Genomic DNA, 27097 nt, shown 5'->3' on the forward strand with positions numbered 1-27097 from the left:
GGCTATGAAATGGCCTTAACAGACAGGCAAATTATTCAGCCATGTGGGTCAGGACAGCCCATGATGAGGATGAACTTGGAGACAATTGCTCTGAGGCTCTTGTTAAAGATTTATTGCATGATCTCAGGCAGTTAGCTCCCAGTGTTTAGTTATTCTTATCAGCAAGATCTGGGATAATGTTGGCATTTGCTAATGCAAAAATACACATTTCACAAAATCATAGAATGGTTGGGATTGGAAGAGATCTCAAAGCACATCCAGTCCCACCCTCCTGCCATGGGCAGGGACACCCTCCACTAGCCCAGGTTGCCCAAAGCCCCATCCAGCCTGGCCTTAAACACTGCCAGGGATGGGGCTTCCACAACCTCTCCTGGCAACCTGTTGCAGTGCCTCACCACCCTCAGAGTAAAGAATTTCTTCCTAACGTCTAATATAAACATTTGGTATAAAACAGACAGCAAACATAACCTAGCTTCAGAAACTAACTGTTCGGTTCTGCAAAACGCAGGCAATCCCAAACTGGAAACAGGACCCACACTGCAAGTCAGGCTTTGTTATTTGGGGAATAGTCACATCTGTGGCACTACTTCATAGCCTTCTGACCTTGCGCTAGCAAAGTTACAAACATGTTTTGACTTCTGAAGGCAACACACACGCTGCAGAACTGCCTGTTATAAACCACAACAAGATGAAACCTTCTCCCTGCGCAAGCGTTGTCCTGCAAAGCTAACACAAGGCTTCATTTTCCCAGATTCTACTTCTTTTCTTCCACTGCTGCCTATTGTCTCCCTCCCCAGACCCCTTATTTAATCTTGTAAGCAAGGGGCAAAAAGTTAATGCTGCTTCTATAAACCGAGAGCATTTTACTCAAGCAGACTCACTTCCCGTGGATGTCAAACAAAGCATCAGTCAAGTGGCAGATTCAAGACACCAGTAAAAACTCTGCATCGAAACCCGAGTGCCCAGGTCTCCCTGCCTGCTAAACAACTGCCTGGGGTTGCATATTAAGGGCTCATCCACACGAGTTATTCACCAACCTGACGAGTCTTTCTTGCAGCTCTCTTTGTTTCTTTCCTTCGTTTTATCGTCTTCTTCAGCTTCTCTTTTCCCACAAAGTCTTTTCTCTTCTCCCCCATTTTCTCCAGTGCTTTTAATTTCTTTCTAAACCATTCTCTCCCCTCCTGTCTCCGCCCTCTTGGGGACTTTCTTCCCTTATCTCCTTCTCCTCATTTCTGCATCAATTTAATCCCCAGTGCCAGTCTCAGAGGGAGTTCCTAGAATTGCTCAGGAGAAGACTTTGGCCCTTTTGTCAGCCTGCAGAGGAGGGAGCCGAGCAGCTGGAGAATGTGCAAGCCCTGCATTCTTGCCTGTGCTCTTTTCTTGGTTTGCCCTTACATCTGGGCTCCAGCAGCCAGCCGAAAACGATCAGATCCTTAGCAGGGCCACACCGCTGCAAGCATCCCTGGGATACCCCAACTGAAGAACAGCTACAAAATTAACACTTCAAAACAGACAAGCAGAAACTGAGGAGAGCAGAGATCACTTCAAATAACGGGGGTCTCATCACTGAACAGTTAAGGGATGCTTGCACAGGACAGGAATTAAAGGTAATTCATGGAAGATGGATCCATGCACGAGGTTCACAGATACCAGGGATACAGGTGAGTTGCTTAGTACTGCAGTACTGCCCTGCATTCGCAGAAGGTCGCCAACATCCTAAGTACACCTGACAAGTCATCCACCCTCAGCAAACTGCCTCTTATTGCAACAGCAGAACCTCACTGGCTCTAGACTGCAGATAATATTCCCTTATGCCTGTGCCGTGACTAAACTCCTCAACCACCAAAATGAGATGAGGCTTTCACTCTACACACGTGCTGCCCACCAGGCTGTTTCTCTGGGCTTAACCAAAGAAAAGACAAAAATAAGAGAGTCAATACATGAAGAAGTCTGCAGGGAAACAGACAGCCTAGTAGCCAGCCTGTGAAACACACGCCTGTACACGGATGTACAGCCATAGAGCCTATTTTGTTTCCATGGTGTATCCACCGTCTGTATAAATGCTTTACTTGGGTTCACCCTGGAGAAACAGTAGACACCAGAACACCCTCAGAAGAAAGGAACCTTTCACAGTCCGGTTTCCATCTCTGGATTAGCTAACTTATCATTGAACCTTCTCAAAAGGTGACATTTCCAGCACCATTTCATTCACAGGCCTGATTGCCAACATGAAAGTCCCAGTGAAGCACAGCCACGGAACAAGAACAAGCCATACAGAATGATCCTACAGTTCCAACACAGTCAAAGCTCTGTAGCTGCTACCCAGAGGACCACGGCAGCAGGTGCTCCCTGTGAGGCTGGAGCAACATGCATTACTTTTCTTGAGAGACTACAACAAGCCACCCCTGAGTAATAAAAAACCCTACCAATGGTTTAGTACCTACCCAAAACCAGAACTATACAATTGCAGTGTAAAAAGAGACTCTGGTATTTGCAAAGAATACACCACATAAACCACACCTTGGAAACAAATGGAATATGTTCCTTCAGGGAGGAACGACAGCAGCCCCAGGTAAAATACCAAGGGGAGAAACTCATTTTGTGGGGAAGAGAAAGCCGTGTAATCCAGCCTTCCACTCGAGAGAGAGAAAGCCAGTCCGAGGTCATTGGACACGGCAATGCTCTGTGCTTGGCTGCAGCGTGATGGAAAGAAACCTCTGCCAAAAGAAAGACACGTGGAGCAACAGCCAATTCCAGGCTGCTGTTAACTTGTTTAAGGATGGAAGAGAGATGAGGAGCAAGACCCCCCACGGCTCTCTTATAAAAACACTGTCACGATACTTTATGTAAAGCATGCATACTCCAGCCAGCAGTACTTAGCTAAATTAATAGAGATCTGGAAATAATAGCATAATGTGAACTCTAATATTAGACAAGCAGCTAGCAAAGTAATTCCTAGGAGCACCAACAGGCACATCACTATTTTAAAAACTTCCAGTGAGATGCAGCTGCAGCTACAGACACAAATGAAGTCGCAGGCATATTAATTTCCTTCCCTTGTGCGGAGCTACTCACCCTTCTCCGGCAGCAAGCAGTCATAAAGCAACTTTCTATTAGACTTTTCTATTAGAAGAGACAAAGAATTTTGCAACAAAGTTTCAAAATACAATAAATTATTTACCTTCTAGACCACACTGATCTATTTCACCGCCTGGTTTGGTGAACTGCCTCTTCTACCCGAAAGCTTAACCAGGCACTTAGGGAAAAATCCTCAAGTACTGTTAATGCCACACACCATTAACACCTGATAGTACCACTCCCTCCACCTGCCCAAGAGTTGGGTAATTAAGGAGGTATTGTGCCCAAACATTGCAGCTACTACCCCACGCGAGACACCATACATTCCACCCTCACCCTCTGTTTCCACTTTCGACCTTTCAGGGCACTACAGAAGTTCCTCTGTTATAAGACAGACACCAAATGACAAAGTTCTGCTGCTCCCTCTCCCCTCATTTTTGTTGTCTCTACAAACAGATTCCCATTGGATACCAGCAACTGGTTTTCCCATATTACATTAATAACTGTGAGCAAAAGGAAAAGCAAAGCACACAACAGAAAAAGAACCCAAATATATTTGGAGATAGTCAAGAGCTAAAAGCCACAACACTCCACTTGTCTCAGAGACAGCTAATGCCAAGTAAGCATTTGATCCCTAGGCTCTTACCAAATTGCTAGGGCAGGAGTGACCCCTACCACAGGCGCTGTTACAGACTCACTGACAGAGGCTCAGCTGCAATTCAATACAGGACAAACACAAAAGCAGGAATAGAAAGCCTAATTCCTGACACCTTTACACTTAATTTGTTACACTTTGCACTTTCCCTACTTTGTAGCAGCCAGTTATTTGCAAACCCTTGACAGCAGCTGTGTCACCTTTCAGCACGCTCCAACACAAGGCAGCTCTGGTGTAACTGGAACGTAAGGTCCAGAGCAAGATGTGATGAGAACCACCACACTTCACTGACTATCCCAGATTTTTCTCTTCCACAAGAACATTCACTTTTGTGAAAAAGGGTCAGCCCAGGGTCAGCCATAAGTTTCAGGTCCTCCTGTGTGGCTCTTCTAGAACAGCAACACACCTGCCTCACCGCAGTGGCGGTGCTACCCAAGCATCCCCCGTGTGCAAGGCCAGAGGAGCTTCCCTGGGAAACACTTCCAACAGGCCTGCTGGCCCTGGCACTGTTACGGATCCAGAGACAAGGATGGCAGCCTGGCACAGAACAGCACAACTCTGTTCGGCAGCCCCAAACCTGGCTATGGACAACCAGCCACCCCATTTACTGCTGCCAAGGGATCTCCTCCCCGCTAACCAAGATACAATGGTTAATTCTGCCAGTTCTTAGTTGATGTAACTAGAAAAGGCTTAACCCTGAAGATAATAGCTTTGTACCCTGACATGTGTCCTCAGCATAAGGTATTTCACAAAATTTGACTTTCACAAGCAGTATTACTGGCAACCCAAAAAAGTATGGTAAAAAGATGGTAACTTCATTAAGTTTCCCAGAGCCATACATATTCAACACAGCAAGCAACCCAGACTTCAGAACCATAGTGCCTGCTGGTGAATAAAACGTAACATCTGGAAGTCCCTAAGTGCTCCCACTGAGCAGTATAACTGAAACCAGAATCTGGCCCGGCGTCTTCAAATCTTAACGGCAGTATCTTGAAAAGACCATCTTTGCAGACCTGCCTGCCTTTGCCTCAGATACTGAATCAAAAGCCCTGATGAAATCCAGCACCAGTTTGTTTCATCAGTCAACAGGAAGTCAGACTCCCAGAAGTGGCAGATGATTTCAGCTGCCCCACAACTGGAGACTCGATGGTTTAAAGAGAGATTGAATAAAATGTAACTGAAATGCAGCAGCAGTAATTAAATGCCATATACTTTGCAGTGTAAGACCTGTTAACAGCACCTTAGAAAACTCACTCTCCTCAAGGGAACCAGACCATCAAAATAAGATTGGCTTCATCAGTCTCATTCACTGGTTCACTGTTCTTGCAGCACAGGCGCATTTCTAATAGAACTTCATTTATAAACTTTAGGATGCAATTAGGAAGTGCAACAGCTTAGCTGGTATATGGACATAAATATTCTTTCTTGGGGGAGAACTACTCAGCACAGTGCCTGGGCAGAGCCCAAACCAACTGTGATAGTTCCTCAAAAGTTTCCACCAGAACTTTATTGGTGCAGTGTATCCTGCCTGACAACGGGCCAAATTCTGCTCTCCACGTGCCCAAAGGGCAGGACCACACAAATCTGCCAGCAGTGCCACTGTAGAGATGCTTCCGGATTCGACGGGCTCACAACACATACAACCTTTGTGGGAAGTCAGGGATGAGTAAGCTTCTACCAAGGTTCCAGACGTTTGGAAAAGCTTTAAGAAGACCTTCAAATCTGACTGCAAAAGCGCTGTAAACCTAGTGAGGTAAAGAAGTAACTCGCATTCGGTGACAGCTAGGAAGCCTGAACTGGCTGCTGCCTCCAAGCAGAGCGGCTGTTTCAGAGCTGCTGCTCCCCATCTGCGGTGGGCAAGGCCCCTCAGGAGACGGAAACGGCTCACTAAGTTTATGGGAACATAGCTGCAGAATTATTTCCCATTTTATGTGGAGAGAGAGAGAGTGCCCTGCGCTGAGGCACTGGTGTGGGGTAAACCGATGGGCGACAGCACTTCAACTTTCCCTCTTTCGGCTTTTAGTCTGTTTCATGAACTGTGATGCCTGAAAAACTAGAAAATATTTATCTGAATTACATGATTCACAGAAGTGATACGCTTAGTCATCTACGAAGGAGTCGTTTATCTCTCATAACACACAGCTTTAAAACCAAAGGGATGTTACTGTAAAAATGGCCAGTAAATGACTCACAAATGGATAGTGATTGGAAAGGCTAGTGGGCATGCATTTAATTCCCTGGAAGCCTGAACGATTTGCCATCCATACCCATCAGCTAAGTTCTCACAACCGTGTAACGGGAAGAGAAAATCCCATTCCAGCAGCGTGGTAACAGTTTACAGCCCTTTTGTGCCGCTCCACTGATGGGGAGACATGGGGCTCCAAGCCTCGCGCAATGGATTTTGGAACTGAACGCTACTAGGAAGCCCAGGGTCTGTGTTCCCGCAGCACTTCGGGCCCCCTCCATGGGCTTTCCAGTAGAAACCACCGAGAGCGCACACGCGTCCCAGCAGCGACAGCTACACACGAGCAGAAGGGCTGGGAAATACCTAAAAATCACGTGGCTCGCAGCGCCTTGGCGAGCCGGAGCGCCCGGGTCCCGTCCCCGGGAGCACCCCGGCTCGCCGCGGCACCGAGAGCGGCGTCTTCGCGTTTCGCCCCATCTGCCCGCCCAAAGCTCATTCAAAAGACACGACGAACGGCGGAACTCGGGGGAGGGAAGGAGGGAGGACAGCCCGAGAAGAGCGAGGGGCATCAGCAGCCGCCTGCGGCGTTTAAACGGGGAGGCGCGGCGGTACTGGCGGCGATCGGCGAGCAGCCCGCGCCGGGCAGCGCTCGCCCGCGGGCAGCCCGGCGCCCTCCTCTGCGGTGCCCCGCCGGGGCTGCCCGCCGCGCCCCTCACCCCGGCTCCCGAGGGCGCTTCGCACCTGGGCCGGTGCCCGGTGCCCGCCCCCCCGCCGCGGCCGCCCCTGTCCGCCCGGCGCTGCCCCGCCGCACTCACCCGCTGCTGCAACCGCCCGCTGGCGGCGGCGGCGGCCGCGCTGTGCCGCAGCTCGGCCGCCTGCCCCGGCCGCAGCAGGCTCCGCGTGAAGCGCCGCGTCCGCTCGCCGGCCATGGGCGCCGGCAGCCCCGCGCTCCAGCCGCCGCTCCCCGCCCGGGTCGAGGCGCCGTCAGGAAGCGGAACTGGGGGTTTCCCTCCCGCTCCCCCCGCCCGAGGGAGGTGTGCGGGGCGGGGGCCACCCGCCGCCGGGAAGTTCGCGGCCCCTCCCCGGGGAAGCGTCGCACCCCCGCCGCCTTCGCTGGCCATGTGCAACCGGCGGCCGAGAGCCGGGACGGCCCGGCGGGGACGGCCCCGCTCCCGCCCCGCAGCTCCGAGGCGGCTCCGCACCGAGAGGGCGATGGGGGCCCCCGGAGGGCAGCCGGAGCCGGGCCAGCTCAAGCATCCCGCTTTCCGTGCGTGCGGTTGCCCAAGGATGCTCTTCCAGGAAGGGCGCTGGGTTGGGTTGGACGGAGGAAGCTACTCTTGGTGTTAACCACTCGCCAAGGTGGGAACGCCGGCTCACCAGATGAACCTGGAGCCCGGCCAGTAGGTTTCATGAGAAATCCACTCTGGTCAGCCCCACCATCCTCAGAGCTGGTGGGAAGCATCTGCTGAGCAGCAGGAGCTGCTGCGGCCCCTGTGCTGAGCTTGGCTGGATGTCTTCCCGTCCTTCTGCCAGTCATCATGGCATCCCTGTTTCTTCATTTCTAAACTCCACTGATATGCAATTAAGTTAAGCCACTCAGGCCCCACAAGCGTTACACAACAGCCACACGATCGTATCTTCTCTTAGCAGGAATACAGCTCTGTGCCTTTGCCCCAGGCTGTAACGTGGAGAGCACAGGAGTGCTGAGACCTGTGTCTGCATTTCTTTGCACAAGAATACTTAAATTCTCCTCTGTGATGCAGAACATTCCTAATTCAGTTGCACTGGCAGGCATGGGGAAGGAGGCATCCGTGACCCATCACACATCTGAGCTCACAGCCATCCCTGTGAGATAAAACTGGACTAACACCTGGGCAACATCAGGTGGAATCCTTGACAAGGCAGTGACACTGCAGAAACCTGAAGGCAACATTCGAAGCGGTAAAGGCGCTGAGGCACAAAACCCAACGGTCAGTTAACATTTAGTTAGGCTGTTGTATAAGGGAATTAAATGTTGCAAGGACTCCTGGCTTACATCCCCAGCCAGGAGCACGCTGTCCGCTTTGAGGTAGTTGGCTGTAAGTCACTGCAGGCACCAGGGAGCTACGAATTCACTGCAGCTTCTATTCCTAGTTCTTACCTCTGAACTTCCTATTGGCAGCAATGAGATAACAGGACATGGTAGCCCTGAGTTGTAAGTATTCCTTTTCAGGGCAAACATTTCTCAGCAAGGTGAATTACCTCAAGTGTGTGAAATGCCCTAGTTTAAAACTATTGAAGATATTAGCCTAGGTATTTCTACCATTCAATAGGTGTTACCTTGTAATACCTTGTGATGATATTTGTTTGGAGCTAAAGCTCAGTACAAAATCATAACTAGACTGGAAAAGTTCTCTTGCTCTTGAGGAATTTGACACAATAAGCCATGATGATGGAAAAAGGAGACTCTGTTCACTTTGCAAACAGTCCAGTTAAGGCTCATCATCAGAACCAGCAGCCTGATGTTGCAAGGAAAGCAAGAGAGATTAAGTAGCCTGTGACTCTAAGGAAACTTTCTACCTCAATACAGAGATGTGACTTATGATAAATTGTACTGCAGTTTGTTACAGACAGCAAACACACACTGCATCTGTGAGAAAGATTAATAAAAACCACTGTTTGCTTCCATCAGCACATACATTCTGGAAAATGATTTTAAGAAAATAATCCCCCTGATGTGGGTAAGGAACCTAAAGCCATCCCTGCCTTTGGGCACAGTGCTGTGCTGCTCCTGCTCAGATGTGGTCAAGTCTGTGGTCGGACAATGACAGCCTGTGTTCCACATTAATTCTCTGTTCACAAGCAAGCTAGGGGCTGAGTGAATACGCAGAATATGCTTGTCAGTGAGCAGCTGGCTACTTAAATCTCTTAGTAGACATCAAGGAATAAGAGAGCAAGCTGTTTCTGCACCACATACATTTCTAGCCTGCAGAAAAGTAAGAAATATCCACAAAAACTGAAATAATGAGAAAAAAAAGGCAGCTGGATTAAATACAACACCTTTTTAACTATCATCCTCTTTAAGTAAACATTCAGTGATAGTCTGGAAATGGACCTTTGTCAAAGATGAACCAAGTCTGCCTCTGGAATTGTCACACACAATGCAACGCAGAAGTGTCCTGGACTTCACCTGCATTTGGTTGTTTACCAAATAATTATTAAGTAAAATTCATTATTTTAGTTTCTCTCAGAGTTCCTCTGTAGTTCAGAAGTTTTTTAGTTTTCAGACTTCAGCCAGCTGCTACACAGGGCCACTTTGCTTTGTATGAGTCTTCCCATTTGATTTTGATTATCCCAGAGTGTAGTTTTAGCATGATTGCTAAAAAAAAAATAAAAGTATGTGTAGCATATCCTGTTAATTTTTCACCCTTAATAAAAGGCTAGCTTGATAAATAGGCAATTAGCATTGGTGAAATAGCAGTAACAGCAGAGTTGTAGCTGTGGATATTCCAGAAATCTTGGGCTAGAGTTACAGATCTGGAGTGACAGAAGCAATTTTTAAAACAGGAGATAAAGTCTCTTCCTACAACTACTTAAGACTGACCTTAGGAGTTGGAGGATTGTTACAGCATCACTGGTGGACAGCAATCTTACCACTGCAATAACGGAGTGTTTGGACTGGGTTTCCAATTCAAAACCAGCTTTGCAGCTGGAACACTTTTCCTCAAAATTCAGGAGCATCTGGCCCAATTTTGTTTCAATACCACCACTAGTAAGAAGCAAAACCTTCAATCTGCAGTAGCATTAGGTAGCAAGACTCACAGTGAGTGAGTGCTGCCTCTCCTTTGGAAAGAGCATGGAAAATATTTTTATTTACAGCTCTGTGGTAGCTAGAACAGACAACAGTTCCATGTGTGGCTTCTGCAGACATTTAACTGTTCTCTGCTAGGTTTGTAAGGATGCAGGATGGTCACTGAAGAGCTACAACTGACTGATCTGAGTGGAACTATTCATTTTAATCAATTAGTATATGTATGTCTCTAATGAATCAGGGTGAAGTAGGTAATTAAAACGTAAACCCCAAACACCAGGCAAACACGTATCCTTCTTATAAAGACTTATGACAAGAAATCACACTGCTTGCAGAAGACAGGCTTTGTACTTGTTTTACAGGCTCATCGAGGTCAGAATAATTTTCCTTAATTACAGAATACCCCATCTGACCTCACATTTAGTTACATTGCTGGGTCACAATTCTTGTCCTTTTAGAGTGTTAAATGTAAAAAGTAAATGAGAAAAGAACAGTGCAGGAAAAAAATGTGCTATGTTGGAAGGACACCACAGTATCCAAGCACAGAGTTTTGATGAGAACAAAGGCATATACATACTTAATGGTATCTCTGATCAGGACATGCCATCAGATAAGTGGCCAGAAAAACGTCATGTGGATCTGACCCCATCCATACTTTTGAACTCTAGCAATACACTCCTCTCCCACCCCACCCCACCCCCAAACTTTATTCTATGAGAAATATTTACTCACCCAAACCAGTTGCTTTTGGGTAACTTGTCTTTGCCTTGTGACTAGAATGAGGCATATGTTGTACATCGAAGTCAGGAGAGAAATCCCTCTCCCTCCATCGGATCCAGAGCAGGCAGCCCCTGGGAAAGAAAGGGAGTTTTTCTTATTCCATTGAGGATCATACGTTTTTGCAATAACAGAGCAAGCAAAATCACCTGCCACTCGAAGGACACAACATGACAAGTGATCTACATCTATCTACAATGCCTCATGGAACAGGTGGAACTGCTATTTTAAAAGATAAAACTTATTACTAGGGGGGACAAACAGGGAAAGCACAAAAATTGAGGGAAAAAAATGACAGTTGTGTCAATTTACAGAATGGAGAGCACATCCAGCTGTATGCCTTCGACTTCCCCATATAGAAGCTATAATGTTAGAGCTGCATCTGTTGAAGATTTAACATTTACTGTCAGTTTTTATGCAGCAGCAGTGGCATGCTCTTAAATTTGTGCAATGTTAAATGTAAAAGGGGCATACCCAATGGCTGAGGCAACAGTCTGGACACCTGGGCCGATTCCTGTTCTGCAGAATTTGTCTTATCCTGTTTGACTTTCTTCTGAAGGATGGGAAAACAGCACTTTGCTACCTCACTGTGGATGTACTTTACAGGTGTTCAGATCACATGGTCCAAATGAGAAACAAGGCTGGATACAGCTGTAAGTATATATTTTCAAGAACAAAAGGAATTAATTCTAATTTAATGTTAATTATTTTGAAGCGTTCACCAGTCTCATTCCAATCTGGAGTCTCACCAAGAATTTTAATCTAAATACTGTATTCCATTTTCTGGCCATCTGTATAATTCCCATTAATCATTCTCCCAGTACACAGGTTTCAATACTTTCTCCTTCAGTACAGCACAAGCACAAGATCAATAGTGTTTATGAGGTGTTCAGACACTACAATAAGAACAGCATTATGAATACCTAGCTAGAACATAAACCATCACTTTCCACTTCAGATGTGCAAAACCAGACCCTTGAATTTGCAACAGCTGTATTGGCCCCTCAGAAAAACACTCACACATTTATTTATGCATCTTTTATGGAGCAGTGGCACTACTCAGCAAGTCACAAGTCACTCATCTTACCCTGTAAGTGCTCCAGGACCTACAGGAGTCTTTAATCACAGAGTGCCTTTCTTCAGCGTGCAGACAACACAGGCTTGGTGTTTGCACGTTTCATTCTGCAATGCTGTTTGGACTTCTCAGGCATGGCAGCACCCAGCAGGGTGGTACTTCCAAGAATCCTTCTTCACATCCTACCTCTGCCAGGTTGTTAGGTTCATTTCAGAAATTGTCATAGAATTCTAAGGTGGAAGCTGCAAGGAAAATCATGTCAAATCGATTTCAAGTTCATCTCAGTGGCTGGATGACTGAGGTGTTCTCAATTTCAAAATATTTCTCCATTATCAACTACATTAAATGTACATTGCTGAGAGATTCCATTTGGTATGACTGATGCAATTTCATTCATCCTCTCATTGTGACACCAAGCCACTTGCAAACAGACGGAGGTCAGTTGTCATGACAAGCAGAACCGCGTGTCGTGTCTCGCATCGGTGAAATCACGTATCACCACACAAATCAAGCTACAGGTCAAGCAGGCTCTACCTTCAAAAGCACATGGCAAGAGTGCATCACTACAGCCATCTCTCTAGTTTGAAAAAAGGTGGAAAAGTTAAAAGTTAAATATGACAGAAGCTTAAGCTAAGTCTGTGTGATCAGAATCTTCATTTAAAACTTCTAGCAGGACCTCCACCTACACCTTTTTCACTGTGCTTGCCTATGATACTAAAGGCAAGATTAATTGTCTTCACGCTATTAATTCTTGCTTTCACATCTCATACCTCCACAGCACACACTCTTCTTCCACAGTAAGCATATTTTACCATTTGTGGAAGTCAACTAGGTCAGGATCCTGACCTTTCCATTTTTAAATGCTGTTTTTCCATGGCACTCTATACAAAGCCTACTTGGCATTGAGGATTGCATTCCAAGAGACTTCTTTTTCTTTTCTAAACACACAGTCTGCTTGATTTTTCTTCGGCCTGAAATGATTAGTAGGATGGCCTCATGGCTTTTATTTTAAAATGCATTTAGCCTGCTACCTCACAGGTACAAATTCCCAATAGAAATGACCTGGGTGAGTGCTGAACACAACCATGATTGATTGGGTTATCCTCTTGGGTGAAAGCTGGGTACTTTGCCACATTTTCCTTTTTACAAGGAGATATTACACAAATCTCTCTTCTGTCATGAAAATGCCAAGCACAGAGACTATATGGTCTATGGTATAAAAATAAACAGCAAAACCAGCCAACATCTCTCTACCTCTGCCAAACCTCCGGGCATTGCATACACACAAATGCAGTCAGCTCCTGTGGAAAGGGAGACAACCATCATAATCAAATAGGGAACCAGACAACACAAGTAAGGCAGAAGCCAGCACATAGTTCAGTCATTTAAAAAACAAAGCTGGAAGCAGGTTTCAGAAGAGTATGGCTGGGGTGCAGAAAGATATCTGTCTTGTGATGTCCTGCTGCTGGAACCTGGAGCAGCAGTGGGAAACAGCTACCCTGGAACCTGCAAACTCTGAAAGGCAGAACATGAGTGAAAAGGATAAGGCTGTGGGACACAATTCAGTGTCTTCTTTAGGGAATGTTCTGTTTTCTCCATTTGAGTAAAAAAATGGAAGAATGGGTGCAAGTCTGTCTGCTGCAGTTTGCAGAGCACTCCACTTGAAGAGAGATTGAAGACGGAATGCATCCCACCAGTTTGTGCATCCCTAACTAGAACCTGGAACAGGAGCAAGTGGCCTCTCTCCTTATCTTTGCCTTCCTCCCATGCTCTCCCATTGGTAAATTCCACCTGTAGGGTGGAGGAACATCCTCAAACGTTGCAGGAAACGCAGAGGCTTTTCCTCTGCTCTCTCTGAGGATGCTGCTCCATTCTGCTAGAACAGCGACCAGGACCTGACTGCAGCAGCCAAAGCCCTCCTCCCCATCAGGCTGAGCCACAGCAGGCATCTCTGCCTTCACTGCAGCCCAGTCCCTGCCACAAACATACATGCCAGGTCTCAAAGCTCACTCCTCAAGGCGGAAACGTTGCCACATCATGTGGGTTTGGGTTGAGTTTGGTTCTCTATTTCCCCTCCAGCTTCTCACACAAACCGTTTAAGATCACTTTTGGTTTCACTACATGCACAGACACTGGCTGTGAGACCAGTCTTCCCATTCATTTTGCCACCAACATACAGAAAGATTTAAGGTGTCCCCCACAGCCACTCTGGCATCTGGTCTGGTCACTGCACAAATACTGTTCCCAGAGCTGACTTATATGTAGAAAACACCCAGAATAGTTTTGAAGAGCAAAGTGATGTATTCTGGTACTCTGTGAAACATCCAGAGACCTGCATTTTCCAAGCTAGATGACTCTTGGGCCCACCTCTCTTCTGAATCAGATGGATTGAACAAAGTGCTACACCATAAACATGTGTCAGAAAAAAAATGTAAACAGGCACTCTGAAATTTACTTCCCAGAGGGTTATTTTGCCCAAGGTTGCTGCTTTGTTCTTCCCTTACAGGGGAGCTTGTGGAATAACAAGGAAAAGAAATTCTCTTCCCTGTCTCCCTCATAACCAGTCACAAATACAAAAATACTGGTCAAAAATACAAAAGACCCCAACAACTCTCAGTGATGCATCGGCAGGAGAAAGGGGGGAAAAGGGCTATGCTGAAGTACAAACTCTTTGCCTAACAGCTGATTGTAACCGATTTATGTAAGGGAAAATCTGGAGTTTAATCTAATTTCTGTGACTTTAGAAGCTGCCTCTGTGTCTGATCTGCTTGCATCATATAAATATTTAAACTCTCATGCTTTTGAGCAATCACTTGCTATTTACAAACAGCAACACTAGAATGGCAATAGGCTTACTGTTAATTTAAATTTAGATACATAATACATTAAAATGACTGATTGTATTTTAAACAAAAATCCTTTTGACCTCTCCAGACACAGGGTCAGTTTGAGGTCAAGCTCAGATTGTAAATCTGATGCACATGAAAGCAGCACACAGCGTGAGCGTGTTACACACACACCAGGGAATCAGATGTCACCTTTCTGACAAATTTCGTGAATCTCTGGGGGTACATGATAAGATCTATAAATAGAAGTACTAATACAGCAACAGTGTATGAAAACACAACCTTAGGGAGTGATTTGTCATAAAATGAAAGCACGAATGGGCGTGATAGCTGCGTGGCTTCCCATGGAGGCAGCTGCCCAAGGAGAACTTTTGCCAACATCAGTCAACATAAAATAATTCAGTCCCACTGACTGTAACAACACAGGTGCCAACATCTCTCTCCTTTTGCTGTACTCCTAAGTAAAAGCATTCAACAGGGTGGAATAAGAAGCACTCTGCTTAGGGTAACTCTATATACTTAATGTAATTAGAGGAGAGTGTTAAAAAACTGTCTTGCAACTGTACTCTGAAGCTGTTATCAGATTCTTGATTTTGGTAGATAGTAACAATACTTTGCATTATTAAGACTGATCAAATTTCATTAAAGTTAATGGGATTAAATCCACTAATTTCACTGGGTTTTGGCACTCACCTGTGTAAGTAAAGAGAGACCATCTTAGCACCGAGGTACATTTTTAATGGTAGGGACAAAGTCTCTCCTGAAACATATACATGTATTCTCAGCCAACTTCCACAGAAATTAATGTGGCAGAGGGTGAAAAATGTGGCTGTACCATTTAAGAGAAGATTTTTACAATAATTACCAACTTTTATCTATTTGCTACCTTTTATCTTACCATCTGCGCAGTGGAACGTGGAGCTCCTCATTTCCCCAAGTGCAAAAAACTAAGCAAATTTAAAAGATGGCCTTTGCTGTTGCCTCCTACACTGAAAACAGTCATGCAAAATTATTTTGGCCCATTTTTTGCCCCCAGCACCCATCACAACAAGCCACCCGTTGCTTTACATTTATGTACTGCAACATTTATTATCAACTGCTCCCAGCAGGTCAAATCTCTGTAGCATCCAGGTCCAAATAGGGTTTCAATGTAGCCCCGCTGCCTCTCAGCAGTTTATAAGGCAACAATCAACCAGGAATGACTCATGTGTGGATTGAGAACAAGGGAATAGAAAGGTGATGCTTCCCTCCTACCCATATGTGGAGAGCTGATGGGAGTAGGAAACTGAAAGGCTTTGTCACTGCAAGCAGCAGGTGGAGGTCACAGAAGTGTGAAAAGCAGGTCTAGATGCTGAGAAAGTGCCATTTGCATAAACAATTGTTATTAGGAGATGACTACATTGGGAAAGCTGAAAAAAGAGGCAACTTTAAACATGTAACACTTGAAGAGCACTAAAAGCATCAGAAAACACAAGGATTACAGGCTGCAGCAGCGTGCTACCTGGGGCTCCACACCACTGAGCCACCAGGTATCAAACTCCAAACCGCTCTTGCGTCAGCATCTGCCCATGTGGTAAGCTGCCCAGATGGCTCCAGCTGTGCCTCTGGGCCCACTGCAGTCAGTCTGCTGGTCTGTTTTCTGAGCTGCTCGGTCTTCCTTAAGGCCATTTCTTCCACTTTTCTTTGGAATAAGACATTTTCTCCCTGCTCAGCCATAAGACGACATGGATCTGTGACACTTAATAGCTCCTTTGAGAGATAATATAGTGAAAACATCAGGGGCCAACTTCAAGATTACTTTTACAGCCAGAATGTAATTACTTGTCACTAATGGAACACTAATAATTATAGTCCTCTGAATTCCCAGTTTAACATGCAGGGAGTCCCTGACTGTGTCCTTAAATGTTGTTTTTACGTGGACTCCAACAGCTAAAAACTTCTAGACCCATTTCTCATCACATTACACTTGCAGAAGTGGAATGGTGCATGCAAATCAGGCATAACACATGCCACAAACAAACATGGGGATGTTAATACTGGTCTCTCTCTTCTCTGTAGGCTCACAAGGTAAATTCCCTCTTTAAAGCTCTACCTCTACCCAGCTCTCACTTGGGGTGGTGACACTTGAGTTTCTGCCAGCTGATTAGTCACAGGTGGGAGATAAGCTCTGCCTTGTAAATGATTTCCCACCTATAGTGCTAAGTTACAATTACATGATTAAAACAGAAAGAATATTAATAACCCATTAATACTAAAAACCCAATTCACTTATTATTTACTCCATTTTACACTAAACTATTTTCTACAACTTCCCTCAGGTTAGGTAAGGAAAGCTTTATGTAGAAAAGACATGTGTGGTCATAGGGTTACTTAAGAGTTCAGCTACTTACCACTGCTTTTGAAGGCAGAGTCAAGGATATCCCTGTATTATGTCTGTTCCCTCCAGGCACACTCAGCTGTCTTCTTCCTGGAATAAATTGTGTTTTCTCATGACTGTGAGATTTGCCTTTACAGTAACATCACCATCTTGTTGTTTCTACCTAGGTGCATCTTTCTACTGCATGGCTAGTTCACCTCCCATTTCATCTCTGTGCATCTGCTTTCCCTGAAACACAATGCTTTGGAATGTCAAGAGGAGAATTTCAGACCTTTTCCTAAATTTCTGAATATTGTTATCTTCTGGATCAAAGGCCCTGCAACCTTGCATTCACAACATCATCTACAAATGTTAGATATTCTTTGTTCTACTCTTCTGTCACTAGTGAAAATAATGATTGCAGCTTGGCTGAGGACGGCTCTCTTGCCATTTCCTCCTGTTTTAGAAAACCAGTTGAAAACTTTCCAAAGGTTGGGTATCAACTGGTGTGTACTCAGCTAAGGACGATTTAACCTAGACCACGCTGCCTTAGTCTGTTTATGAGAATGTCATGTGTGCATGTGTTATGAGTATGACTCATATCAGCACAACCCTGCTGGAGGGCCAGTTGGTCTGTCAAAGAAGAAAATTTCACTAAATGCAAATGTTTTGACAATTCCATTGCTTGGGCAATCTGGGCTACACAGCACAGAGAAGAAACAATATCTGGAAAGCCCCACAGATTGATATGCCCCTCCTCTTCTGGATATTTGTCAGCACCCTCTAGTTTTTCTACTCTCTCAATTCCTTATTTGATATCTGCACACACCAAAAAGGCAACAGTATTTCAGCTTGCTTTTGCAGCAGTGAAACAGACTTGAGGTCATATGCTCCTGGCTTTCCCATGTCAGGGAAACAGGGTGAGGAATTTCAAGTAACAACAAAAGTCAGTGAGATCCCTATCCTTCCCAACGCGAGACAGGGTGAAGGGTGAGAGGGGAAGCTTAAGCTTGGAGGGGGAAAAAGAGTTAGACACAGGTTCAAAGTAGTAAAATGGGCAGAAACATCTTATCAGTGATGTACCTATCCAAGGTAGCTAATGAAGAAGATACAGCAGTAGACAAAACAATTCCTGCAGAACTGCTCTAAGGAATAGCATCGAGGAACAAACAACATCAGCTTGTTATGTTCCTGTTAAGGTCAAAGTCTGTCTGCTTTACAATTAAAGTGCCACATGTCTGCTGTGGAGACCACTGTGTGCTGCTTTTTCCAGAGAGTTTGTAGCTAGAGCCCGATTAGCCCAAGAGGACGAAGAGCACAGAAGGGCTCAAAGGAGCCTCGTACAGCCCCACTACTCAAATGTTAAAGCACTGACCGCCACAGTGTTTCAAGTTAACAGGCTTCAGGTGCCTGGAGACTCTCTTTCTGTGTCTGGAATACAGTGGGATTTAATATGCTGTTTGAGGATTTCAATAACAATAATAATAACAACAACAACAACAACAACAACAACAATAATAATAGTAAAGAGTTCTGTTGAGAACAATAGGACAGGAAAAGGCCTGGAGTGAGCCAATGTCTATTAATTTGGGATTATGGTGGAAAAGCATCAAATACAGAACTCCTAGAGACTTAAATGCAGACATGAGATCCTGTACTGCATCACCCAGAGCAAGCCCTCTGTCTCCCAGAGATTCTCCACCTGCAGAGTTACCCTGCCAGGGAGCTGCATCCAGTCTGCAGGGCCCTGGTAGAGAGCAGTGGTGTGTTACTGGTGTGTTACGGTACCACAACATTTACACGTTCCTGCACTTGACTTTTGAAAGATCAAGAATTTTAAGTCAGAGCCTAAACAACATAGCCCCCTCCCCCACACCCCGATTTATGCACATATAGGATATTAACACTGGAGAGTTGCCCTGCAGGCAGTACAAACACTGGAGAGTAAAGTTAAAGTCACACACAGTATGCTGGAAATATAAATTTAAGAGGTCTTCTCAGTGACAGGTTTTTAAGTAGAAATATCATGCAGTTTAAAATTCTATATCACTTTCATTTCATATCAGAGTTAGTTCAGAATTAGTAAGAATTGGTTAGAATTTGGAATGTTCTCTGTTTATTTCAAATAAAAGTCAGCATATCATTGGGTAAGTTGTTGATATCATCTTGCTTGTGAGAATGTGACTTGTTCCATGTCTAATTTTATAGCAGATACCACATATTACTCATGGTACTCCACTTCCTCCCAGCCTTGACTTACTTAGAACTGTAATTGACTACCTTTAGTCTATATTTAATTCCCCATATTATTATCATATTTAAACTGGTTGTCCACCCTATGGACACCAGAAATTGCCTTCTCAGCTTTTCACCTGATGTTTTCAAACTTTCTCTAACATTCTGAAGCCACACACAGATAAACTGATGGCCAGTATCACAATACAGCACTTTGAGGTATGAAGGGAAGACTTGAAGGCAGGAAATTTGGTTTGAGGTTCCAGCCTTCACATCGATAGACATTTACTGCAAACTCTAGTGAATGCCTTCAGACCAGGTCAAAAATCTAGTTAAACACACAGTTGTAACTACTTGTCAGAGAATACTTTAGACTTCTTGCAGAATGCCAAAATACAAGGATATGTTCCCTTTTCTTTTTCCTGTGTTCTCTTTCTGTATTTCCACAGAGATCTGAATTATTTTTGCAGAGCATCAGGTCTTCCCGGAGAGACAGAGGAATTCCTGCTGCTTACAGTACGGCCAAAGGAATGGGAAACATGGGTTCAAAATCTCTTGAGGGGAGAAACTCTTACAATCTACAAGCCCAAACACAAAATATCAAAAGGCAAAGTGGTTTAGAGAAGACAGTTCAGGACAAGGAAGTCTGGCACACCTCTGGCTTAAGAAACGTGTCTTGAAACAAAGACTTAGCCACAACTGTGCCTGGCCCCATCATCATGCCCTATGTGTGCTGAGAGACTGCTAGACACACGGGGCATTATCAAACTGAGCAGGGCTGGCCTTGCTGAGGTGCTCAGGCAGCAGGGTTTGCAGGGTCACAACTTTGCACTGGAATCACCTGAGCTCCTCCCTGGCAAATCCCTTCTTGGGAACTGGCTTTAAATCCCTGCCCTGTCCATGCACAGCTGATGGTTAGCAACCCCTCCAGGAAAGAGCCAAAGAACTTGGATTTTAACAGTCACAGTGGTGCCATCTCCTGTTAATTTAGTAGCCCCCAAACAGCCAGAGATTTGCAACCACCTGGCATGCTGTTTTCAAGAGAAAAGATGGGAAAGAAACAATGGTCTGCAGTATCTCCTGTGCCAGATGTGCTGCATATTTTTAAGGAAGGTGTAACCTATTATCAAACAATCTACCCACAAGCTCTGCATTTATAGGCCATCTTTGTATTGCATGCACCATTTGGAGGTATTCTTATCTTTCACAGACTTTAATAAGAAATTTCTACCTGTTTCCAAACCTAAATTCTATCACTCTCTCATCCCCTCACTAGAAGTCAAAAGCAATAGCTAATTTTGCTAGCAAAATACCCAGATCCCATTGGCTGGGCAAGCTGGGCTGCATGCAGGGCTGCTGCAGTGGGGGAAGTGGTCCTACTGCCTCCAGACGTAGCGGGGGAGTGACGCTTGGCAGGGCTGCAACTGTGGGCTGGCACTGCTCTGTGCCTGGTTGTGACCTGGGGGTTCCCATTACAACAGTTGTTTCATCAGGAAGTGAAGAAAGGAAGAAAACAAGGGTATAAAACACAAATTTTGAAGTCTCTCTTCAGCTTCAAGACTTCCACGCTTCTCAGAGCACATTTCTTGTTTTAGATTCCACAAGTTTGATCCAGCGTTTTCCCTTTTCACAGCCTTAAAAATGCTTTCCATATGCCTTACATTCTTCTAATATATTTTCCATCCATATAATACATTGTCTATCCTATTTCTACCCAGCCATTTTGTCTAATCAGCGGGACACTCTCTCTGATCCAGTAATTAATTTTCCAGTATCAGGCTTAAAGCCCTCTGTTATCTAGGAGTACTCCTATTACTAAGAGTAATTTGCTAATATACTAAAGGTAGCACTGCAGATGCTGGTGTCCTGGCTTTTGCAATATTAATTACTAAGAATCATATTCCACAATGCTCTAGGTTACAGCTGCCCCAAAACATATGCTTATAATTTCCTCCTGGGTTGAAACTTCTCCAGCATAAATTAGTTTCTTGTGATCCCAATCTGTGTAAGTGTTCTGGGGCCCAGGACAGTCTCAAGTATATTGGATTGCATTTGTTTCAATTTAGCAGTCCTTGCTGATTAATAGCTCTTAACTCATCTCCTCACACAATTTTCTTCAAGTATTCAGATAATTCATCTTCCACTGCCAGTGTTAAATAAAAGCATCATCTTCCCTTCAGAGAATATCATGGAGGAGTTTCCACTCCCCAGAATGAATACAGTATCTCATACTTCTCTCTCCTAGCTGTCCTTACCCATGCCATCCACAGCCCAATAAACGTCTGCTCCCAGACCATTCCTCTTCACAAGCTTTTCATCCTCTGTACAGAACAGAGACTTAGAGGTCCTAATAGAGAAATAACTGCTTTATTCTGCTTTGGTTACTGGTACCAAAACTAACAGAGAACATCTTGGGAAGATGGTAGCAGGCAACAGAAGTACTGTGAGAAGAAAAGAGCATTTCAAACAGCTTCAAGCTGCCTTCCAGACCCACAGCAATTCTGCAACTACAGTAACATGAGCATGTGGTCCATGAACCACTTCATGTTACCTTGCAACTTACTGCTTTCCAGACTTAATGCCAGACAGAAGGTTCTTAATATAACCTCCCAGACAGGTGCAAACTTCATTTACTCAAAGGCAGTCTTCAGAACAGCTATAGGAGGTATTGTGAGTAGGGATAGTGCGTGGGCTGAGCCAAACATCAACTAATAGTAAGCCCCTAGCAGGAAATCACTGCTAGACTGGCAGCGAGGTCAGATGGGCATGCTGTGAGTCCTCAGTCTTGAGATGGTGAGTTGAGCCTCTAGGAAAACACTTTCACTTTTGCAGACCCAATGATCAGGGAAAACAAGTGGAGGCAAGGATCAGTGAAAGGAAGTGCCTGTGTGTCCTCTCTGTGTGAAGGCAGATGACTGAATTCTCCTTTAGGGCTAATCCTCAGAATGCTTCTTCCCTATTTCCTTTCTGATGTCTGTTATAAGAAGCATAGAAGCATGCTGTCATTCTCTGACTAATGCTGAGAGTGTAGGAACATAAATCAGCTCCAGATATGGCTCTGTTATTCCAAAGGTCTTCACACAACGGCAGGCATTACTCAATAGCACTGTGGAGGATTTAACACATAAAAATCAGGCATGGGCAAAACCCTACAGTTCAGATAAGCAATTTATGTATCCCTAAAATGAGGATTTTTTTTTTTTAGTTCAAATGTAAAGGACACAGTAAATAAGCCAGTAGAGTACTTATGAGCTCCCTCTTGAGGTCTGAGACTTGAACTTGAAGGTGGCTCAGTAGGCTGGTGAAGTCAGAGCATTTACCTTTTCCAAGTTTTTGATGGCATTGTTGTTCCTCAGCTCCTGCTGGAGTACATTGAATGAGAAAGCATGGCACCCTCTAGAATCAATTTCTTAGTCTGTCATTTGCCAGCTGTTTTAAATCCTAAAAATCCCACAGCAGTATACTAGGACAGCTGCTGGGAGACTGTGAGCTTCCTGAGATCCTTTGACTAACAGTGATCTCATTTTGAAAAGTAACTGGTGTTCTAGACTGCTGCTGGGAACATACCATCCTCCACTGGCAAGGAGGATGAAGACTGGCTTGCAGACTGGCAACTGACAAGACTTTTAGAAACACTGGCTGTGAGTCACTGCTTCCTGCCAGGCTCGCCTCTCCCATGGGCCACGTGAGTGTGGTTGCAAGGTCTGTGCTGATAACTCACAGCCCATGCCAATTAACAACCACCTCTCCAATGTCTGTCCTCTCATCACCTGCTTGTCACCCCACTAGGGAGAGCCTTGATTCAGGAATGACTCCAGTGAGGTGCCACATGCAGATGGTATGTGAAGAAAGCAGCACAGCACTGCTGGTCTAGTCATTCAAAAGCAGATCACAAAGCACAACTACCTGGGGCACAGATCTGAACTGGCAACCCCAAAGTCCCCTTTTGCACTTAGTCATCCTTCTAAACATTTTTCTTATAATCACTCAAGCTCCCATCATCTGTACCTATCTGCACATACAGTACAATTTCAAAAGCTGAATTTGGGTATTCCCCATCATCTCTGTACAGATGTCATTTTAGAGACCACTACTACACAACCCACTTGATAGCCTTATCCTAACATTTACCACCCATATCCTTAAACAACCACCATTTCAGCTGCACAGCTATAGCAGTTATCTTGTCCTTCAGGCCAGCTCAGAGTTGGGTTCCCCATTTCTACTAAAATAATAAGACTTAGCAGCTAGGTGCCTTTGAGAATTCCAGTACATCTTTGCTCAGCTTCTTGAAGAGAAAATTTTAACAGGGGCACATAGCAATTGCCATCCTGGAACAAGTTAAAATGCCAGCACCTTAGTGTTAAGGCATCATATTAGAAGAAAACTCTGCTACCTCCTATACATACTTTCAATTCTCAGTAGCTTACCAGAGCAAGTTCCTCCTGAGCAGTGCATGCTTACCAATCGGTTTCAAAGCTGATTTTATTAGTCATTCTGCATAAATTTAGACAACTTACTGAAGCTCTGGAATGAATGTAACAGTGAAGGCAACAATTCGTCATGCTGGTGACTTTACAATCTGTTCATCCTGCTGTGCTCATCAAACTTGACAGCCATTTTCAGACTCCCTAACCCATTTTAAGTTTGCATTATAGGAAACTTTCAGATATAGAAATGCCAAAACAGAAGAGCATTCCCCTCCAAACAATGATGCCACGAGTGCTGAAAATGGAGTGTTTGAATTATTTTAAACCTTATGATTGGGTGGGGTTGAGGAAGGAAGAAGCTCAGTATGAAAGACTGCCTAATATGTAGTTCCTCAGAGCATCAGCAGGTTGCAGCAGAGTGTTAAATACAACCTGGAATGAGGGTGTTGTACAGGAGCACCACAGGATACTGTCGTGACAAAACGTGCTTGAAGCCAACATGGCACTGTAGAGGTATCTGGGACAATTTTGCTGCATATACTTGTACAATAAAAAGGTGGGCTTAAAATAACCATACACTTAGAGCTTGTTTTGCTTAGGATGTCAATGATAGTTTTTGAGCCTCTTCACCAGCTGGTGACATGATGGAATGACATCACTGATTTGGGAAAGTGAGGTTTCCTTTCATTTCTCTGGTACCAGCTCTACAGTTTGGTTTTGATGTAGGAGGGGAGATGCTTTTGGATTCTTTTCTCCCTAGAGTGCCTCAGTGGAATCCAGCAATTTATGAGAGAGAGAAAATAAGAAAAATAAAAGCAACAGATTAATATGAGACAGTACTCATATAAAAGTGAACAACATAGACAAAAAGTAAAATTTGGCAGTGAAAACCCAACATAATCTAGTATTCTAATAATAAAGCCACCATACAGAATTGTTTCTCTCTTGATGATACACTTGGATATAAGAAAAAAACAGTATTTCAATCAAAGCTCCCAGCAGTTATTAGTGGGGTCTCTGTTTCCTCCAATTGTTCTTTTTCTCTAATTTCATTGTAAATAATAACTCCACAGCTGTGTCTTCTGTAGCCAATTGCATCTCTATAGGTTCCTATATTTAGATTGCATGCAAGCATGCGCAAAAAGTAACAAAGACATAAAGAATAGTGCTTAGCCTTTAGCAAAATCATACAAAGGAGCTAATGAAGCTCACTCTAATAAGCTTTACTGAATGACCAGCTGTAAACCTTCATTTGTATTCCACAACGGGAATACTCAGTGCTGAGGAGAATGTTCCCCTTCCTCTGAAGGTATCTAGTTACTCCCTTTTGAAAGTCTCATGCTTCAGTGGCCACCACGGATTTCTTGTGAACTGAAAGAAATGCCATTGCAAGAACTGATCCTGTGCAGATACTTCTTCAGAGAAAGAATTTTCAGCTAATTAAAGTTTTGGTGGTCTTTGTAGCTTAAGCAAACCATCAGGCTATCTAAAATGTACACATAACCATGTTCTGATAACAGCATTTTCCTTTTCCCCTGTTTCTCCTCTGCCTGCACCATATCCTGCTCGTTAGTCACCATTTCTGGGCTGCTGGGCTAGCAAGGAAGCCAGTGAGCAGAAGAAATCCCAATCGCAAGGGAAAAGGTCAAGACTTGGTGGCTTATGTTTCTGCTGGCAAAGTAGGGAGCCTCTGGCCAACATCACTCTACAGAACGCTGGCAGATCCCGTGTCCCACTACACCAATGGTCTCCAGAGCAGCTGTGCACCACGCTGTTCTGAGGTTTACACAGCAGTGTCACAGCACTGACACCTGCCTGAAAGCAAACACAGAAAGATACAGGTGCCTCTAGGAAGCAGGTGAAGTGTACCTGCCCACTACCAATACTGCCTGTTCCTGACAGGTACAGACATCTCCCAGTAATGGTTGGATGGCAACATTAGGGCACATCTAGAGTGCAGCACGGAGGGGCAGACATACCACAGCTACCAGACTTGTGATCTGCAGCTGGCTGCTTGTTTAGGGTGCTGTCATAGCAAATCAATACACTGGTAAAATCTCTCAGCTCAGGGGGCTGATGCTTTTTCTTCCTGTACTTTCTGGTCCAAAGCACGAACTGCTTTGTGGAGCAACAGGGGAGCCATAACCATGGGATATTTCTACAGACTAACCTCAATTGCTAAAGATGGATTCTTGACTGAGGAAGTCAAGAGTCCTAAGTTAATGCACTTTTATGTGCTAGTTAGTAGTGCTTTTTGCAGAGGACAATGCTGGCCAGGAGCCAATCCAAGACACTCTGGGCCTCTTAAATGCAGAGGCAACATAGTGAACATGAGGAACAACCCCCTTAAATAAGGCAGCTACCTTTAGGTGGTAGGAGTTGTATTATTGTCTGCCACTTGGAGTTATGCCAGTTCTGCATAACAAGAGTTGGAAAAGAGCCTGGACAGAGTAGAGAATATAAAATAGGTAAAAATATACTTCTCTGGAAATTTCATTACCTTCTATAGCAAAGAGGTGCATACTCACGTCCAAAGAGCCTTGGATCAATGGTTGACTGGAAAGTACCAGTAAGAAAAAGCTTCCACCCATTGAAGTAATCTACCAAGGAAATATACCTTGAGGGAAATAGCTAACCACTCTCTTTTAAACCCCCAAAATACTTTTATTAGGCCTGCTATGCTAACTGATGAGAGAACTAATATGAAATTTCTGTTTCTGATAGAACTTTTTTCCTCTGGAAAATGGCAGCTCTCCAAAACCTAGTATTTTCCCTTAAATAATAGCCTGGTGGAGAGAAACATAGGAAAGGAAGGTTCATATCCCTTTCTGTTTGGGTCAGTGTCCTGAACATTAATTCACACAATTTCCCTCACCTTGTAGAAGCTCTTGTATCTGTGACACAGCACTTAGCAGCATAATGTTATTAAGTTCAAGGGCAGATTAAATGGTCCACTTCCATACAGAAACAGGAGTAAAAGCTACTCTCCTCAGCAAAAGGATTTTAGCTCTTGAAAGCTAGCAGGGAACAGGAAACAGATAACATGCAGGGAAATAGTAGATCTTTGTGCTTTGTCATGGTCAAGCACATTTTGTTACCAGAACTCTTTCATTTTGTGAAGATAATTCAATATTCATTGAGACAAAGACAGTTACAAAGAAAGAGTAGTGAGCTTGAAAACCAAGGCAGGAATAAAGGAAAGCAGGATAAACTCAGTCCTGGTAGAATACTCTGTTCTGGTTACCATAGTAGTATCTGTGCTATTTTTCTGGATTTAAAGTAGACAGAAAAGGATCAGCTAGTCTCCCTTTTATTTTGTATAGATCTCTAAGAAAGCTATACTTATTAACATGATTTCATTGTGAATGTTCCCTACACCACATTTCAAACTAGGAATAAAATTGTCCCTAATATACAGGGCAAACTGAATACAATGTAAAGCTAAAACCCCACTCCTTCTCTTACAAAGGGCAGTAATTAACAATATTAACAAAATGGCTACAAGAGATGAAAGAGAGCTTTATTCCATCTCTTTCAAAATTAAATGATTTATTCAAGATGTGCATATTTTCAAGTTACATGGTTTCCCTTGATGAATATTCCAGTATGCTTCTCAAAGTCCTAGTTTTGTGAATATGACAAGATGTTCACACACTTTTTTACGGTAAGG

At 44.3% G+C, this 27097-nt stretch overlaps 1 protein-coding gene across 1 annotated transcript in view; it reads right to left on the bottom strand.

The window, feature by feature from the left end:
• DOCK10 (dedicator of cytokinesis 10) overlaps positions 1–6847 on the bottom strand; it is a gene marked incomplete at its 5' end in the record, with an annotated part of 158001 nt that extends 151154 nt beyond the window's left edge. Inside the window, one exon of the mRNA XM_084267706.1 lies at positions 6734–6847. Coding sequence (XP_084123832.1) covers positions 6734–6847 — 114 coding nt within the window. The remainder of the gene's footprint in view (positions 1–6733) is intronic.
• Positions 6848–27097: the final 20250 nt, after the last annotated feature.

This window comes from Gallinula chloropus (genome assembly GCF_964237585.1).
Source record: "Gallinula chloropus genome assembly, chromosome: 8".
Classification (NCBI taxonomy): Eukaryota; Metazoa; Chordata; class Aves; order Gruiformes; family Rallidae; genus Gallinula; species Gallinula chloropus.